This window comes from Rhinichthys klamathensis, unplaced genomic scaffold, assembly GCF_029890125.1.
Source record: "Rhinichthys klamathensis goyatoka isolate OS25496 unplaced genomic scaffold, OSU_Roscu_1.1 h1tg000041l_1, whole genome shotgun sequence".
Classification (NCBI taxonomy): Eukaryota; Metazoa; Chordata; class Actinopteri; order Cypriniformes; family Leuciscidae; genus Rhinichthys; species Rhinichthys klamathensis.
The window spans coordinates 155001-174137 of NW_026606588.1; the positions used below are offsets into that span (position 1 = coordinate 155001).

The following is a 19137-nucleotide window of genomic DNA, read 5'->3' on the forward strand; positions in this document are numbered from 1 at the left end:
ATCGAACAAAATGATTCATATGATCACAAACACCGACCACGATTCATTTGATTATATGAGTGAGCTCCATAACAAATGGTCACATGATCTAAACAGTCATGTGACCACAACACGTGCTTACAGCACAAACATGAAACATGAATTATGAAAGCTGTAATGAAAGCATCGCGACTCTCTTGCTGCACCCTGATCAAACCTTAACCTGCTAATCATATTTGTAATATCTCACAAAAACGACTCAATGTTAAAGCATAAAGGCATTATAGAACATAATGTGATATGATATAGCCTACAAATACTTCCCTTTAGTCTTGACTTGAAAAAATAAAATGAAATAGAAATGATTATTATTATTAATTATTACCAAAAATGTCATATTACAACAAATGCATGTGATCAGTGTTGTCATGAGGAATTCAGATATTATTATATAAACAAGCTTATTATAAGCAAAAAGCTTCTTTTTTTTTAAAAAAATGACTGCATTCTACAATTTATTTAACTTAAGTTTTAAAAAGTGTTATTAAGTTTTAAAAATGGCCTTATAAAAACTCCCTCTAATTGATCGTTTACTATATAATGAATTCAAACAGCTGATTGGCCAGCAGTGTTTAATCGGCACCGGTGAATTTCAATGAATCCCAATTGAGTTCCAGTATAAAAGACGAACTCTCAGATGTGCGTTAAACAGCTTTACTGCGTGTTCCTCGTCTGTGGTGAACAGGTGAGCTTATGGGGCGCTAGTGTTTGTTAAATCAGGTTTTATGTGTTAAGAAAACTTCATTTATTTGCAACATGACTAGAGAAAATCTGTGTGGTTCTTCAGGTACTCGACTTTGTTTTCAGATCCTCATCGATCACTTTGCGTATTGTTAACTTCAACTTCTAATCATGACTCTTTCTGTCATAAACTTAAGTTACTTTACTACTTTGCATCTTGACTACTTGTAAGTCCAGTTATGAAGGATTAGATTCTCAGATGTGAGTTAAACAGCTTTACTGCGTGTTCCTTGTTTGTGTTAAACGGGTAAATTTTTGTTTTTCTAGTGTTTCTTTTTAATCAGAATTTACTTGTCAAACACTTTAATAGGTATACTCATTTGCAACACTTGTAAAGATCTACTTTTTTCAGATACTCCATTAGTGTTTTAGATCAGTGTTGTTCAGATGAATAATCACTTCACTGGTACTTTGCTTATTGTCATTCAACTTCTAATCGACTTTACTCCTTTGCATACTTGTAACTCTTCCGGTACTCGACCAGAGTAGTTGAGCTCAGATTAACCGATGGTTTGTCTCTTCTAGATCTGCTCATCATGTCTGGCCGTGGTAAGAAGCTCGCAAGCGCAGCGAAACCCAAGGCGCCCGTGTCGCGCTCCTCCCGCGCGGGGCTCCAGTTCCCGGTGGGCCGCGTGGCGCGTCTCCTGCGGAAGGGGAACTACGCGCCGCGCATCGGCTCCGGCGCGTCGGTGTATCTGACCGCGGTCATCGAGTACCTGTGCGCGGAGGTGCTGGAGCTCGCGGGCAACGCGTGCCGCGACAACAAGAAGCTCCGCATCGCACCGCGTCACATCCAGCTAGCGGTGCGCAACGACGAGGAGCTGAACACGCTGCTGGGCGGAGTCACGATCTCTGAGGGAGGAGTTCTGCCCAACATCCAGGCCCAACTACTGCCCAAGAAGACCAAAGCAGCCCGAGACCCGGACACCAGCAAACCGGGCCAGTCCCAGGACTTCTGAGACCCGAGACCCGGAAACCAGCAAACCAGGCCAGTCCCAGGACTTCTGAGACCCGAGACCCGGACACCAGCAAACCAGGCCAGTCCCAGGACTTCTGACTGCGAGGACTTTAATGTTTTTAGCACTTTAATCTCTTCTCAATAGTATTAATAAAATGTTTTTCTTCTACATTGTCTGGCTTTAAGGCACTAATTCATCAGGTTTCTAAATCCTGGGCTTGAAAGACTTAAATGGGTGGTATAATGCGCCTTTATACAATGTAAAATAAGTCTCTGATGTCCCCAGAGTGTGTGGTTTTACCTCAAAATACCCCACAGCATGTTAAAATTGTCCCTTTTTGAGGGTCAGTAAATTAATTTCGTGTCCCTTTAAATGCAAATGAGCTGCTGCTCCCGGCACAGGGGTTCAAGAGCGTGTGTGTTAGCAGCTCCGAATCCCTCACTTCTGAATGGTTAGTTGATGAATTTGTTGCTGATGTGGAGTTAACTATCTTCAATTAGAATATTGTCAAGCCACCATTTACTGGTATATACCGCTTTTAACTATATAGATTGTCTCAAAGCAGCTTTACAGTGATAATGGGAAATTAAAGTAAGATTGTTTTGGGAAGTTGTCTACAGGAGAAGGATCTCCCGCCTGCAGTCGATTTTGATATTCTAGGTATTATCAACTGGCAATAGACGTGAAGGACTATAATGCGTTAAGAGCTCACTCAAGTACTGGGAGCTAAACCATTTAGTGCTTTGTAGGTAATCCGCAATATTTTAAAATGTATATGATGTTTAATAGGCAGCCAATGCAGTGTTGACAGAACCGGGCTAATATGGTCATACTTCCTGGTTCTGGTAAGAACTCGAGCGGCTGCGTTTTGGACCAGCTGGAGTTTGTTTATTAAGCGTGCAGGGCAACCACCCAGTAGAGCATTACAATAATCTAGCCTTGAGCTCATGAACGCATTCTGTTCCGCATTCGTCATCGAGAGCATATGACGTTTTGAACTCTGCAACAGTATTTAAACTGAATTGTTTCAACATTGAACTGACTATTGTCTTTAAACTTGGATATAAAGCAGCGTCATTTCAGAAATTCAGTCCAATGTGGACTCCGTTTCAAAGCTGAATTATGAACAAAATTCAGATTCTGCTGTAAAACAATAGTGTCATCATTCAGATCAATTCAGTGTTAATTCATTTCAAATAACTGCTAATTATAAAGTTCTATTAAACAACGTTTGTGCAGCTGCTTTATGCCTGAAAAGAAATTTATCATAACTGAAATTTGCAACATTGACAAACTGAATTGAATCAACACTGATGTGAATTATGACTCTAATTCAGATTCAATAGACAATTCAAATTTGAAGTGCACAATTGATTCGGTTTATCACAGTGGAGCTGTTTTGAGTCCGTCTGTACTGTAGAAGTGCTGAAACTCAAGGTCTCGAGGAGATCAAAACGCTCGGTTTCACGGCTGTGGTTTTCAGGCCCTTTCATGCTTGCGGCCACAGGCCTGAGTCACGGACCTCAGGAAACCTTCAAAAGAACATGTTAGTGCTGAACTTCTGCTGAACTCGTCTCTGATACACACTGCTCTAGTCATTTCAGTGGTGTCTGCTCATCTGCTTTATACCTGTATTGGTAATTTGCTTGTGATATTCTTCATTTTATGCAAATATCAAGCATTGCTGTATCAGTAGTTCAAGATGTTTTAAAATAAGAGAAACAAGACACGTTTTGCTCGACTCAACTTTATTTGAGCTCCGGCTGCTGCATAAAAACCCCTCGAAGCAGCACAACAGCCTCAGACGACGAGTGATTGACAGCTGGTGTTGCCACAGCGACAGCTCACCTCATGATCCGGGTCGCTGCCCGGCGTGTACGAGTAGTTCCAGGTCAGCTCAGTTCCAGCTTTAACTGACCTGAGAAACAAGACAAACAAACACAGTCACGTTCCTTTCCACGGGTCGCACAGACACTGTCCGTACGCTGAATCTGATGAAGTTATGCTCCCGTTTATCACTGTGAAGACGCTGCAGAAGTGATGACTCGACTGATGCTGAACGTGATCATCTCAAGCATGACTGATGATGGTCACCTGTTATCAAGCGTGACTGATGATGGTCACCTGTTATCAAGCATGACTGATGATGGTCACCTGTTAGTGAAGAAGGCGATGAGGGGGAACTGTGGGTGGTGTGTGTCCACGAAGACGTTCTGGATGAAGAGGTTGGGCTCACAGCTGTGCTGCAGGTGAAGAGCTCGCATTAACGTCAATCATTCAACCTGGCGTATTATTACACACTCGCCACTTCTCACGCTGCTTCAGCCAGAATATACTCAAATATAAAGTCATAATTATAAGTCAAAACTATGACAGTAGAATTTATGACTAAAAAATCAAAATGATGACAAAAAACAATATAATTATGGCATAAAAAGTTGAAATTATGACTAAAAAGTCAAAACGATGAGTCAGAATTGACAATCAATTATGAAAAAAAATTGAAATGATGACATACTAAGAAATTATGCGTCAAAATGATGACTATTACGTTAACAAAAAATTGACAAAGTCAAAATAATGACAAAGTAAAAATTATCACATAAAAACGCAATTATGACAAGTCGAAATTATGAGTAAATTCAATTATGACAAAGTCAACATGACAAAAAGTTGAAATTATGACTAAATTAAATTGTGGGTAAATTAAATTATGACAAAGTCAAATTGACGACAAATGGTAAAAGTTATCACGTAAAAAAATCATGTCATAAAATGTCATAAATGAAATTATGAGTAAAAATGGTAAATTATGACAATAAAAAAGAATATTATGATGACAAATTAAAAATGATTACAAAGTGAATTTCAACTTTTCATCTCATAATTTGGATTTTTGAATCTCATAATGAAAAAGTTGACGGAAAACGTACGTTGATGAATCGGGCCACGTTTCCCTCTTTAGAGGCGTCCAGGTAATAGGCTTTGTCCTGATGCTTGTGTGACGGGATCTCAGCGCTGTCGGCGTGTCCGTTCGATTCGGGGAGCGTTAGTCTGGGCTTCTTCCTGGAGACCTCATGCTCTACACACACACACACACACACACACACGTGTCCAGAGGCCGCTCTGAGTGCAGTGCATGTGTTGAACGGGCTCGTACTGTACCTGTCTCACTGCCGTCCAGCGACGACACGCTCCGCTCCTGCTCCTGCAACAGGGAAACATGTACACTGAGGGCAGTTCAGTGGGCTGAAGAAACACACATTGAGACCGTGTTCAGATCGTATCTATCAGACCGTTACCATTTTGTGTACTTAATGAGGAAATCTGAGATAATGTCAGTAAATGATGGAGTGCCGCAGGGATCGGTGTTAGGCCCGCTGCTATTCTCAGTACATATGCTGCCACTTGGTAATATTATAAGAAAACATGGAATTAATTTCCATTGTTATGCCGATGATGCTCAGTTATACATTTCACATTTCCATTTTTAATCTCGGGATGCGATGCCAGCTCCAGTTTGTGTAAGTTTTATAAGTAACTTGGATCCAGCCTATTATGAAGACTTCAGCTGACATCTTACATCTTTCTCATTTGTTAACAAACAAATATTCATTACCTTAATGATCTCTTTGTTTCTGCATTCAATTATTCAACTTTCAGACAGATCACTGTAAATTGTAATTGTAATATTGCAATCCTGACCGGGAGCTGATCGGCGGGTCTCTGGATCACCGGGACATGCAGTGGCGGAGAGCAGTCGAGCGTCTCCTTCGGGCCCGAGGGAAGAGTCCACTCCTCCACCACCTCCACCTCGTCATCAGACACGGGCGGCTCTCGGCTGAGGTCCGGCGGCTCCTCGGCGCTCGACTCCAGCCGGAGGACCACACCTGGACAACACAACATTTTTATTAGTCTTATTAATGTCTGTTTATTGTTTATAGTTGTTTAAATAAATCAACTAAATAATTGTGTGATTCTAATAATTATAATAATTCAATGGCACTAAAATAACAGTGGTGTGGAGAGTCACTGGATTCTGATCTCGTATCTAGTTAGGACACGGTGTGAGACATATCTTTCAGCGGCTGCGTTTTGGACCAGCTGGAGTTTGTTTATTAAGCGTGCAGGGCAACCACCCAGTAGAGCATTACAGTAATCTAGCCTTGAGCTCATGAACGCATGAACTAACTGTTCCGCATTCGTCATCGAGAGCATATGACGTTTTTAACTCTGCAACAGTATTTAAACTGAATTGTTTCATCATTGAACTGACTATTGTCTTTAAACTTGGATATAAAGCAGCGTCATTTCAGAAATTCAGTCCAATGTGGACTCAGTTTCAAAGCTGAATTATGAACAAAATTCAGATTCTGCTGTAAAGCAATAGTGTCATCATTCAGATCAATTCAGTGTTAATTCATTTCAAATAACTGCTACTTATAAAGTTCTATTAAACAACGTTTGTGCAGCTGCTTTATGCCTGAAAAGAAATTGTTCATAACTGAAATTTGCAACATTGGCAAACTGAATTGAATCAACACTGACGTGAATTATGACTCTAATTCAGATTCAATAGACAATTCAAATTTGAAGTGCACAATTGATTCGGTTTATCACAGTGGAGCTGTTTTGAGTCCGTCTGTACTGTAGAAGTGCTGAAACTCAAGGTCTCGAGGAGATCAAAACGGTCCACCACATAGATCCGAAAATGAGAAATGTATTTTTTTTTATTTCAGTTAATGTTTATTTTTTCTAATTAAATGAAAAAAAATATTTATGGTTAGAGTTAGAGTTTTAGTTATAACCGTGGTGCGTGTGCGTGTGTGTGTGTGTGTGTGTGTGTGTGTGTGTACCTGCATAGATGCAGATGAAGGTGCCCTGGTCGAGGTCGTCCCGGCAGCGTACGGCCCAGCCCCGGCCCAGTGTCCTGAACACCTGCAGCCGCACACGCAGACCCTTCTGGACCACACGGTTCTGGCACCGGCTCTTTTTGCAGCTGCACCACGGGCCGCACTCAAACAACCTGCACAACCCAACACAACACAACACAACACAACTCAACACAACACAACTCAACACAACACAACTCAACACGGTTCTGGCACCGGCTCTTCTGGCAGCCGCACCACGGGCCGCACTCTAACAACCTGAAGATCACAGCCAGCGCTCACATGCGGCTCAGGCATACAACACATACACGACTCAACACAACACAACCCATCTAAACCCAACCCGACCCACCTAAACTCAACCCAACCCAACAAAACACAACTCAGCTCAGCACAACCTAACACGACTCAACTCAGTTCAACTTCACCCATCCCAACTTAACTCAGCCCAACTCATCTGTTAACCCAACCCAACCCAGTTCAGCCCAGTTCAGCCCAGCCGAGCCCATCCTCCTCACCCTGCCCGCACAGACTGGCTCAGCCTCTGGTGTCTGTAACCTTGAGAGTCCCCTACAGCTAAATCCAACTTGACCCACCTAAACCCAAACCAACACAACTCAACTCAACCCAACCAAACTCTACTGAACTCAACCCAACAAAACACAACCTTACTCAACCCAACCTAACACGACTCAACTCAGTTCAACTTCACTAGGGATGGCCCGATACCATTTTTTTTCAAACCGATACGAGTACGAGTATTTACATTTGTGTACTTGCCGATACCGAGTACCGATACCGATATTTCTACCGCAAAAGTAATAGGCTCCCAGAAAAGAAGACGACTATTTTAGAACACAGGTCAGAAGACTGTTTTTATTTTCTTCTCTGCTTGTTTTAACAAGTCAAAAAAAAAAAAAAAGTAAAATAATAAATGTATTAACACACAAACCACTGTTAATTTAACATAAAAGCAAGCAGGCTATTGCGTGCATGGGCATGACTGAATGCACGCAAAGTGCGCACCCTTAATAAATCCTAAAAGCTGACAGTTCATCGCGATCTCACACATCTCTGTTATTATCAATAAAGCTGACTGCACAATCAATCTTTTATAATATCCACACTTTGTTTGTTATAATTAGAGGATTTGCCAGCATACAGAATTCAGCACTGAACAAAAAAGTCCGTTTTGAGCGGTGAGGGGAGTCTATCTTAAATGCTTCTGATTGGCCATTGCGTTCCAGAAATCAACACATATGTCTGTGATTGGCTACATTGCTCAACGCTGCAAACATGTTATGAATAGAAACTCTGTCCTGTAAATCGTTTCTATTTTGTTGTAGTTGTTCTTTTTGCTTTTCTGCAAGAGATGAATAAAAATCTATTAGTTTTTATGTTTTATTCAAAGATATTTCTAGTTTGCGGGAGTCCCGCGAATCGTTTTATTCTCCCGCACACACACAGAGTGAGTGCATTACCGCCCGCGCGCGCGCTCGGCCATCAGATCTATGATGCGTCTTCAGATGTTTAATTAGATTGCTGGTGTTAAACGATGTACTTTCTTTCCCTCCTCTCGACACCTTAGCTGAACATAACTCACAGTCTGCCTTGCTGTTGTCATCATCCCTTATCTTGAAATGAGCCCTAACCGCCGACATTATAGGCTACTTTCCTATGCCTCAGTTCACCTCGACAAAGCTCTCGCGGCGGCCAGTTTCGTTTTGCAAAATGTACGTGGTATCGGCGAATTTTTATGAGTACGAGTACGAGTATATGAGGACAGTATCGGCCCGATCCCCGATGCCAGTATCGGTATCGGGCCATCCCTAAACTTCACCCAACTCATCTGTTAACTCAACCCAACCCAGTTCAGCCCAGCCCATCGGCCTCACCCTGCCCGCGCAGGCTAGCTCAGTCTCTGGTGTGTGTAACCTTGAGAGTCCCTTACAGCTAAACCCAACTCATCTCTTAACCCAACTCAACCCAACCCCCCGGACTCACCCTGCCCGCGCAGGCTGGCTCAGTCTCTGGTGTGTGTAAGCTTGAGAGTCCCCTACAGCTAAACCCAACTCATCTCTTAACCCAACTCAACCCAACCCAACCCAACGCCCCGGACTCACCCTGCCCGCACAGGCTGGCTCAGTCTCTGGTGTGTGTAACCTTGAGAGTCCCTTACAGCTAAACCCAACTCATCTCTTAACCCAACTCAACCCAACCCCCCGGACTCACCCTGCCCGCGCAGGCTGGCTCAGTCTCTGGTGTGTGTAAGCTTGAGAGTCCCCTACAGCTAAACCCAACTCATCTCTTAACCCAACTCAACCCAACCCAACCCAACGCCCCGGACTCACCCTGCCCGCACAGGCTAGCTCAGTCTCTGGTGTGTGTAACCTTGAGAGTCCCCTACAGCTAAACCCAACTCATCTCTTAACCCAACTCAACCCAACCCCCCGGACTCACCCTGCCCGCGCAGGCTGGCTCAGTCTCTGGTGTGTGTAACCTTGAGAGTCCCCTACAGCTAAACCCAACTCATCTCTTAACCCAACTCAACCCAACCCCCCGGACTCACCCTGCCCGCGCAGGCTGGCTCAGTCTCTGGTGTGTGTAAGCTTGAGAGTCCCCTACAGCTAAACCCAACTCATCTCTTAACCCAACTCAACCCAACGCCCCGGACTCACCCTGCCCGCACAGGCTAGCTCAGTCTCTGGTGTGTGTAACCTTGAGAGTCCCCTACAGCTAAACCCAACTCATCTCTTAACCCAACTCAACCCAACCCCCCGGACTCACCCTGCCCGCGCAGGCTGGCTCAGTCTCTGGTGTGTGTAAGCTTGAGAGTCCCCTACAGCTAAACCCAACTCATCTCTTAACCCAACTCAACCCAACCCAACCCAACGCCCCGGACTCACCCTGCCCGCACAGGCTGGCTCAGTCTCTGGTGTGTGTAAGCTTGAGAGTCCCCTACAGCTAAACTCAACTCATCTCTTAACTCAACCCAACCCAACGCCCCGGACTCACCCTGCCCGCACAGGCTGGCTCAGTCTCTGGTGTGTGTAAGCTTGAGAGTCCCCTACAGCTAAACCCAACTCATCTCTTAACCCAACCCAACTCAACCCAACCCAACGCCCCGGACTCACCCTGCCCGCACAGGCTGGCTCAGTCTCTGGTGTGTGTAAGCTTGAGAGTCCCCTACAGCTAAACTCAACTCATCTCTTAACCCAACTCAACCCAACCCAACCCAACGCCCCGGACTCACCCTGCCCGCACAGGCTGGCTCAGTCTCTGGTGTGTGTAAGCTTGAGAGTCCCCTACAGCTAAACCCAACTCATCTCTTAACCCAACCCAACTCAACCCAACCCAACGCCCCGGACTCACCCTGCCCGCACAGGCTGGCTCAGTCTCTGGTGTGTGTAAGCTTGAGAGTCCCCTACAGCTAAACCCAACTCATCTCTTAACCCAACTCAACCCAACCCAACCCAACGCCCCAGACTCACCCTGCCCGCACAGGCTGGCTCAGTCTCTGGTGTGTGTAAGCTTGAGAGTCCCCTACAGCTAAACCCAACTCATCTCTTAACCCAACCCAACTCAACCCAACCCAACGCCCCGGACTCACCCTGCCCGCACAGGCTGGCTCAGTCTCTGGTGTGTGTAAGCTTGAGAGTCCCCTACAGCTAAACCCAACTCATCTCTTAACCCAACTCAACCCAACCCAACCCAACGCCCCAGACTCACCCTGCCCGCACAGGCTGGCTCAGTCTCTGGTGTGTGTAAGCTTGAGCGCCTCCTCTGGTCGTCAGCCGAACACAAGCGCAGGTTTTAGCGTCTGCGCAGCCGTCAGTGCAGTCGCAGCACGCTGAGAAGAACGGCTCCGCGCTGAGGAAGCATCCGTGCGGCCAGCGCTCCTTACGGTAGCGAAACTCCTTCATCCGCGTCCCGTCCACCTCGTTAAACAGAGGCACGGGAACCGGCTCGATCCCGCGGCTGAGGTCCCGCTCGAACAGGAGCGCCGGAGAGGCGGGAGCTCGCGCCTGATGTTCGGGAACGATCTGCACATTAAAGCTGAAGTTGCTCGGCTGCAACACGGCCTGAGTGTCGGACTCACGCAGGAACTGAAGCACTTCGTCGATCGAGCGCAGGCTCCGCCCACACGGCGCCTTATAAAGCACGTCTGTGCCCTCACACTCATCCTCGGCCCAGACCCGCGCGCAGTGGCGCTGGAACTGGCACAGCATGGGCACCCGCAGAGGGTTGTGTCCCAGGAACCGGTCGGCGTGAGCGGGGAGCGCCGGCACACACGCCGGGCTGCAGTCGTGAGGCTGGTACACGAGCGGCACCGGGGACCGGGCCTCTTCAGAACACAAGCTCAGAGGAGACAGAAGCAGCGGGAGATCCGGACCGGCCCGGCTGGCGGAGGACATCTGACTGTAGTCCGAGCCCGACTCCGCGTCTCTGGAGAGTCTGAGTGAGAGCGTGAAATCATCCATGAGAAGAGAACACTCACACTCATGTTTTATTCAGTGTTGGAAACAAGCTTACACACAATCTAGTATTGTATTCATCGAATAGAGCCTGAGAGGAGAGATCCAGTGTTGGGGAAAGCTACTTTTAAAGGTAATGCAAAAAAAAAAATAATAACAACAAAAAAGTTATATTTTTGGAATATGTTAAGGCCCTTTCACACCAGAAGTGAAATAATAAGCCTCAGGCTGAAGGAAATGACAGGAGAGCGGTCAGTCAATAAATGTGGAAAAGTAACTCAGATATTTTGTTGTCAATTGAAAAAGTAATGCATTACTTCACTAGTTTTTTTAAAAAGTAATCTGATTACGTTACTCGAGTTACTTGTAATGGGTTTCCCCAACACTGTATAAATCTCACAGTAGTGATGATGATGATGATGATGATGACGAACCGTGAGCCGTCCTTCAGCAGAGCGTCCTCGGTCTCGTTCCTCGAGCTCTCCGGAGAACACTGAGACTCTGACACGGTCACCGTCAGGATATCTGAAACACAGCAGACACACACTCTCGTGACACACACTCTCGTGACACACACTATGATATGAGACGCAGTATTGATCATCAGGACTGATCAGGATCGGGACAAACCTTCATCAATCAGAACCTCTTCGATGGCTTCGGGCCGGAGGACGATCAGCTTCGACTCTAGAATGATCTTCATGGCCTGAACATACTCTGAAACATCACAATACAAGAGTGTGAGTGTGAGTGTGTGTGTGTGCGCGAGTGAGTGTGTGTGTGTGTGTGTGTGTGTGTGAGTGAGTGAGTGAGTACCTCTGTCTGTTGCGGTGTTGTGTCTAATCGCGTCTCGTAAAAGAGAAAGAACCTCGATCAGATCATCAAACACTTCATCAACATCCACTTCCTCCCAGAAGGTCTTCGCTCGCTCTGAAACACACGATCATCCTCTGATCAATAACCGTTCTCAGACATCATGAAGGACTGAACACGGATGATCATCGAGACCCAACGGGGAACGTTCTCTCAATCTCAGGGCTAACATTATAGACCGTTCACTCGGTCATCTGGTCTTTAATAATGTTCTGAAAGCATTAGCACAAAAAATATATATGTATACATCGTTCATGGAACGTTTTAGTTGGATGTTCGTCTGACGGTTTTTAAATGTTGCTAGTTTCAGAACGCTCAGAGAACATTGTATCATTCTTCTAACATTACGGGAATGTTACTTTTGACAATGGAATATTCACATAAGCAATAAAAACAACGTGTGTGTGTGTGTGTGTTTTCAGAACATTTAAAAACTGGACGTTTTGAAAACATTCAGAAATAACGTTTTCATAAATGAATGTGAACGCTTGCAACCCGTTCTTGGATCGTGTTTTTGTCCTCTTACCGGTTTCACACTCCATCATCATCTCTGAGCCTCGGGTGAGCTGAGAACACATCGAGACAAACAATACTAGTCCATGTCAACAACTCAACTCTGTTCTATTATCTCACGGAGACGCTGAATGGTGACCGAATATTATGTGCCAAAGACAATAAACATCACGGAAATGCTAAAAAAGCCTGTGCAAACTGGGTGAAAATGTCAGATTTCTTACTTAAACGACTTCATTAAAGTGAATGAAAGAACGCGCCATCACTGAAGAATCACCCACATGTGATTTAATTTGTTCTTTCAAACCGAAGCTCGAGTGAATCACAGAGAGAAGCTTCAACAACACGACATTAGATGCAAACTCTATAACCTCACCGGAGAGACATATTTAACTAAAGCCTTTTCTTTACAGCTAGCCACGGTTTTCTGTGACTCTTTTATTTGAATGATGATGACACACATTTGTTGTTGAATCAGTTCATAGAAGAAACACACTGTCCGAACGAACCGGTTCGCTAAATGAATCGCTCTTCCCAATGTTTTGGTTCCAGTAAGAGTCAAAATCAATCGATCAACGATATTATTAGTTACTTTTTCCCTTCATATTTTCGAAACAGTTATATTAATTACACTATCATTGGATAATTTTGCTGGTACAGTGTCGTTTGTATAAAATTATAACGCGTTAAGTGACTTCTCCATCCATCAGTGATTCAGTGTTCGTCTATGTATGTCTGTGTTTGACATGATGTGGGAAATTAGTTGCTGATAGTTTATTATATTGACACTGTAAACAGATCTACGTTAACAAGCATAAAATGCACATTTATATGACATCACGTGACGTAGTTGTGTATGTTATGTATCATGCGGTGTACTTCCGGTGAGGTTTTGTAACAATGATTGTGCGGTTATGCAATTCTACACATTTTTACAGAAAGACTGTGTGTGTGTGTGTTCACTTCACTGCAGAGCGGATCTCATAATTTACAGTAAGATCAGTTCATTCATATTTATCATCATGATCAGCGGGTGTGTGTGTATGTGTGCGTGTGTGTGTAGAGATGAACGATTCATGTAACTTAAACTCTACACTAAGTGTTTTAAATCATATAAAACATTTGCCGTGAGTGTTTGTGTGAGGGTGTATATATATATATATTGTTGTTTTATGTATAATATGTATATTATTTTATATAAAATATATTAATATATTAATCAAATATTAATATTATATATGTAATATGTTTATGTATCTATGTATATGTATACATAAGTATGTAATATAAATAATATATATATATATTTAATTTTAGTATATTTCAAATTACATGATATTATTTTTCGCCCCCAATATTTTATTAAAATAATATTCATAAACGTGGCGAACAGAGAAATGTACAGTATTGAGTGATGTGGTGTATCTGGTGGTGTGTGTGTGCGTGTGTGTGTGTGTGTGTGTGTGTGTGTGTGTGTGTGTGTGTGTGTGTGTGTGTGTGTGTGTGTGTGTCCGTCAGGTGCGCATGGCTCAGGTGCGCCGCTCCGTCACGGAGGCGCTGTGGGGAGTGTGTGCTGCTGATGCGATGTCGATGCCGGTCCACTGGTTCTACAACACCGCAGACATCAGAACACACTTCAGCGGCTGGATCACGGGCTTCAACGCGCCGCGCAACACACACCCGTCCAGCATCCTCCGCCTGTCCAACACCGGTGTGTAACACTCCCGTTCCCGCTCACCTGTGCACTGACGCACCTGTAGCGTGTGTGTGACCGCGTGCGTGTGTGTGTGTGTGTGTGTGCAGCTGGCAGCGGTCGCACTAACGGCTCGTCTGGAGATCCTGTGGTGGGGAACGTGATTCTGCACGATAAGCTGAAGTTCTGGATGGATCCGCGGGGATCGGTGCACTACCATCAAGGTAACAAGTCTGAGTGACTGAACCTGCTAGTCTTGAGCGGTCCAATCCAGCGGCTTCAAACGAGTCCGGGGAAACGTTTACAGGAAGATATGTGAAAAAATATATATACGGTTGTAATCAAAAGTATTCAACCCCCATTGCAAATTGGGTTTATTGTCAAAATTTACAGACTTTCAGCTGTTTGCAATGAACAAATCAGACAAAAGTAATTGAAATAGCTCAACACAACAAGTGGTTTCTCCAAATTCAACTGAAAATGCAACATTTAATGACTTCCACATTCTAAAATTTATTCAGAATCCCTCACAACAGCTCAGATCTGCAGATCAGGTGTTGTCTCACTAATCAAGGGCTTCATTAGCTGCACCAGGTGTGCTAGAGCTAGAACACATGAAATATCTGAACTGTATTTCTGAATCCACGTATTTTTAATGTTAACGTTTTACATTATGACCTGAAAGACCGCCGCTCCAGTCGTCCGGCCAGGGAGAAGCGTTTAGTCTGTATAATCCTGATCCTAACGCTAAATCCTAAACCTAACCAGACTCGTAAACTAGAGCTCGCTCATCCGCGGTGTGATTGTGCCTCTCCTGCAGGACTTCTCGCGGGTCAGAACACCCTGAACGCTCTGTGCGCTCTGAGAGCCGCCCGGGTTCTGTCCGCCGGCTCGTTCCCCAGCGCCGCCGATCCCGCCGCGCGAGCCGCCGTTCTGTCGGATTACGTGGAGTTCCTGACGAGTCCCGGCTCTCACGGCGACACGTACGCGGAGTCCTTCCACCGGAGCTTCTTCAGCGACTGGCGGGAGCAGCGGCCCACGTCCCCCCGAGAGGTGAGCGGAACACCTGACGCCCGCCGCCACGCCTGGGGAAGCTGCTGTGAAAACTAATGCATTACAATGTTGCGTTACTCCCTTAAAAAGTTACTAGTTGCGTTACTTAGTTACTTTTTTAGAGAAGTAATGTGTTACTTTTGCGCTCGGCAGGTTCTGGAGTTCGCGGAGCGGCGGTCGAGGCGGATGTTGAACTCGTCCCGCAGTGACGGACAGCTGAACGCCATCGGCTGCCTTCCCACCGCCATTCCCTTCGTGCTGATGTCTGCCACAGCCAATGAGGAGCAAGCGGTGAGTCACGTGACACGTTCTTTCTTTCTTTCTCTCCATTCTGTCTCTGATGGAGTTTTGGTTTCTTTAGTTCCTTAGTCCACTCAGAGTCTCCGCTGGTCCTGGATGTGTGTGTGTGTGTGTGTGTGTGTGCAGGTGTGTGCGGCGGTGGAGTTTGTGAAGCTCACTCATCCTCACGCGCAGCTGGAGCCGCTGGTGTCTCTGTACGCTCGCGCGCTTCACGCGACGCTGAACGGAGCCTGTCTGCGGCGGACGGCGGAGGCCGCGCTCAGATCGCCCGCGCTCGACGCCTGGGACGCGAGTCAGCGCTTCATACAGCGGGCCGACAGGTCGGGAAACATGCGGGAAACATGCTGTATTAGAGGGATAGTTCACCCAAAAAAGTCAAATTAGCCCATGATCTACTCACCCTCAAGCCGGAAGCTAGGTATCTTACTTAATAAAGTTTTAAATATGGATATTTTTCTTACACAAACGCATCGCTTCGCTTCAGAAGGCCTTTATTAACCCCTCGGAGCCTGTGGAGCACTTTATCATGGAGTCTGAGAGATGCACTTTTATGGACTTCGAAACAGAAACATCCATTCACTGCCATTATAAAGCTGGGAAGAGCCAGGACATTTTTTAATATAACTCTGATTGTGTTCGTCTGAAAGAAGAGTGTCACACACACCTAGGATGACGAGGGCGAGTAAATCATGGGCTAATTTACATTTTTGGGTGAACTATCGCTTTAAGATATGATGCTCTGGGATGTCTGCGATTGGCTCTGATGTGTGTGTGTGTGTGTGTGTGTGTGTGTCCAGCAGGTTTCCAGCATCACCAGCCGAGCGTCTGAAGGTCCATCAGAGCGCCGTGGAGTCTCTCGGACTCGCCTGCTACACACAAGGTTAGGAAAACCCAGAGTAAAGTCGCGTCTCCTTCATCTATAGAGCGCTTTAACACTATAGAGTTTCACAGCAGCTTTACAGTGATAACAGGAGATTACAGTAACAGAGAGTGTTTGGCTTTACAGCCGCTCTAGAATAAAGTTATTGTCCAGATAAAGTTAGTTTTGATTGATTCACTTCCGTTGTAAAGATCATTAGTTATTAACTTAGCGGCCGCTAACACGACACCGCTCTACTGAACACCCTTATATACATTATTATATATATACTTATAATATATATGTGCGCAGGCGTGTGTCTTTCTTTACAAAGTGACCTCAACAAATTAATTATCTGGCCTTAAAAATGTATTATTTATCGCTTCCGCGTATCCATGCGAACTGGAACTGTTCTGGCAGCATAATACAGAATTTTTAGTTGTGTACAACAATGCACCAGAACTTCCCATGATGCTCCTCTGAGTGTGTGTTTGTGTGTGTGTGTGTGTGTGTGTGTGTGTCGCAGGAGCTCTGACGAGCCTCTTCTATCTGGCGTACTGCTTTCATGATGACGTGACGGAGGGAATCCTGACCAACACCAACTGTGGAGGTGTGTTTCTCCGTCTCTAAAATGCTGGTGTGTGTGTGTGTGTGTGTGTGTGTGTGTAACCTGTGTGTGTGTGTCCGCAGGCGAGAACTGCAACCGCGGCGCAGCGTTAGGAGCTCTTCTCGGCGCGCGGGCGGCGTATATCGGCTCAGCCGTTCCTCAGACGTGGAAGAACGAGTTACGGGACGCTCCGGAGCAGATCTGTGCTGTCCTGCGGGATCTGGAGACCTGAGAACACACACACACACACACACACACTCTCACTCACACACTCACACACGCACGCACACACACACACACACACACACGCACGCGCACGCACACACACACACACACGCACACAGACATACACAAGCACACACACACACACACACACACACACACGCACGCACACACACACACACACACACACACACACGCGCACGCACACACGCACACAGACATACACAAGCACACACACACACACACACACACACATACACACACACATACAAACTCACTCAGACATACACACACACTCTCACGCGCACACACACACACACACACACACACACACAGGAAGTGCTGCCCACAGATGAGGTTTCCAGCTCGACTTCCCCTCATCTGCTTCATGACCTACTTGCACAATTCTTGCATTAGAACTGCATCTATTATAAAGACTGATTAAATAATAATCAGATAGCCAGAATATATTACTCAAAACACTCTCTAGTTTTTTTTCTAAAGCTAATTTAAAAAACCGTATACAGTAGTGGCCGAAAGTGCTGGCGGAGCAGGAAATAGACATTCGTGGAAATATTATTATAAATGTGAGATTTTGTTACACTTTAGTTTAGGGTTCAGTTCTCGTAATTAATAGTTGTTTATTATCATGCATATTACTAGGATTAGGACATCGGCTGTTTATTAGTACGTATAAAGCACATATTAATGCCTTATTCGGCATGATCATATTCTACAATCCCGAAGCTAAATAACCGCACTAATTCATAAGCAGTAATTAGGAGTTTATCGAGGCATGAGTCAGAGTTAATAGTTAATAGTGAGTTAATAGTGTTGTGAATCGGACCCTAAACTAAAGTGTGACCAAGATTTTGTAATCATATTGTGTATGAAACATAATAAAATGAAACATGCAAATTATGAAACGCATGCAAAAACAAGAGAATCAACCAAATATTAATAACTCAGTGTCAGCTTTATGCGTTTTTTTGTGCATAGTGACATAAAGCCTGTTTGCATTTTCATCCCCAAATAATTATGTCAGATAAATACTCTGATTTAAAATATATACGATATTTATGTTGATGGTTTAATGGAGTTAAAGCAAGCATCCCCTCCGGACGGACACGACTGTACGCTTTTAACACTCTTTTATAGTTTAACTTGTTACTCATGAAGCATTAAATTAATTTATTTTATTTAAAATTAAAGGGTTTGTTATAGAGTTTGAAGCAAAACTATTATGTTTTCTTGCAACTTTAATGCAGCATTCGCCCTGTGATTGTGATTATTAATCGCTCTGCTATAAATGATCTTCTGATTCAGATTATTTGCACATTTTGTGAAGCTGAACATGCGTTTGTGTGTTTGGGTTTGATTTTTAACTTTTGGTTGGTTGTTTTTAAATTGTAGCACTTTGGGATTTTGCTTAAACATAAAGTGTGTTACAAATAAAATGTATTATTATGATTTGTTGTGATTGTGCTTATATGTTTGATTATTTTAAAGCTGACAGCAGTGATGTCTCTATAGAGTGGATCTCTGTGTTACCACACACACACACACACACACACACACACACTCTCTCTCTGTGGCCTCAGACACAGACTTCAGTATCTCGTCACACGCAGAGTTCTGATCTAAACTAGAGTTTAAACTCGAGACGGAAACCACAGCGCTTCTTATATAGTGTTAGCTAAATGAAAGTCAGAGATGCTGTGAAGACAGATATAGTGAAATATGCCATATATGAATCATTATGCAAATGCTAAACACTGTCTGAATGTTCAACAACTCATTTAAGTCAAAGGAAACTGTACTGAAAGGGATCAAAATTATCATAATTTAGCTACTCTCCCTCATGTTTTCCAAACCTGTATGACTCTTTCTTCTGTGGAACACTAAACAACA

The 19137-nt window shown here is 44.6% G+C and overlaps 3 protein-coding genes across 5 annotated transcripts; 2 read left to right on the top strand and 1 right to left on the bottom strand.

Moving 5' to 3' along the window:
* The first annotated feature begins 1237 nt into the window (after positions 1-1237).
* Positions 1238-1739, top strand: LOC130082217 (histone H2A, sperm-like). Its single transcript, XM_056246982.1, has one exon. It carries the CDS (start codon positions 1317-1319, stop codon positions 1737-1739), a length of 423 nt encoding a protein of 140 aa, XP_056102957.1. The 5' UTR covers positions 1238-1316.
* Positions 1740-3470: 1731 nt separating this feature from the next.
* setdb2 (SET domain bifurcated histone lysine methyltransferase 2) lies at positions 3471-12757 on the bottom strand. 2 transcript variants are annotated; one of them, XM_056246971.1, is made up of 13 exons: positions 12717-12757; positions 12506-12545; positions 11923-12036; positions 11737-11823; positions 11541-11631; positions 10361-11086; positions 6596-6765; positions 5445-5629; positions 4905-4944; positions 4673-4821; positions 3894-3982; positions 3533-3657; positions 3471-3496 (listed from the first exon to the last, which is right to left on the bottom strand). In XM_056246971.1, the coding sequence occupies exons 2-12, from the start codon at positions 12525-12527 to the stop codon at positions 3540-3542; spliced, it is 1791 nt and encodes a 596-aa protein (XP_056102946.1). In that variant the 5' UTR covers positions 12528-12545; positions 12717-12757; the 3' UTR covers positions 3471-3496; positions 3533-3539. The 2 variants fall into 2 exon arrangements, with proteins under 2 accessions (XP_056102946.1, XP_056102945.1); XM_056246970.1 differs by having other exon boundaries at positions 4905-4947.
* Positions 12758-13208: 451 nt separating this feature from the next.
* Positions 13209-17611, top strand: LOC130082211 (uncharacterized). Of its 2 annotated transcripts, XM_056246974.1 has the most exons (10): positions 13209-13485; positions 14011-14203; positions 14296-14409; positions 15006-15238; positions 15392-15529; positions 15665-15858; positions 16339-16418; positions 16924-17007; positions 17088-17232; positions 17537-17611. In XM_056246974.1, the coding sequence occupies exons 2-10, from the start codon at positions 14017-14019 to the stop codon at positions 17580-17582; spliced, it is 1221 nt and encodes a 406-aa protein (XP_056102949.1). In that variant the 5' UTR covers positions 13209-13485; positions 14011-14016; the 3' UTR covers positions 17583-17611. The 2 variants fall into 2 exon arrangements, with proteins under 2 accessions (XP_056102949.1, XP_056102950.1); XM_056246975.1 differs by lacking the exon at positions 17537-17611 and having other exon boundaries at positions 13211-13485; positions 17088-17294.
* Positions 17612-19137: the final 1526 nt, after the last annotated feature.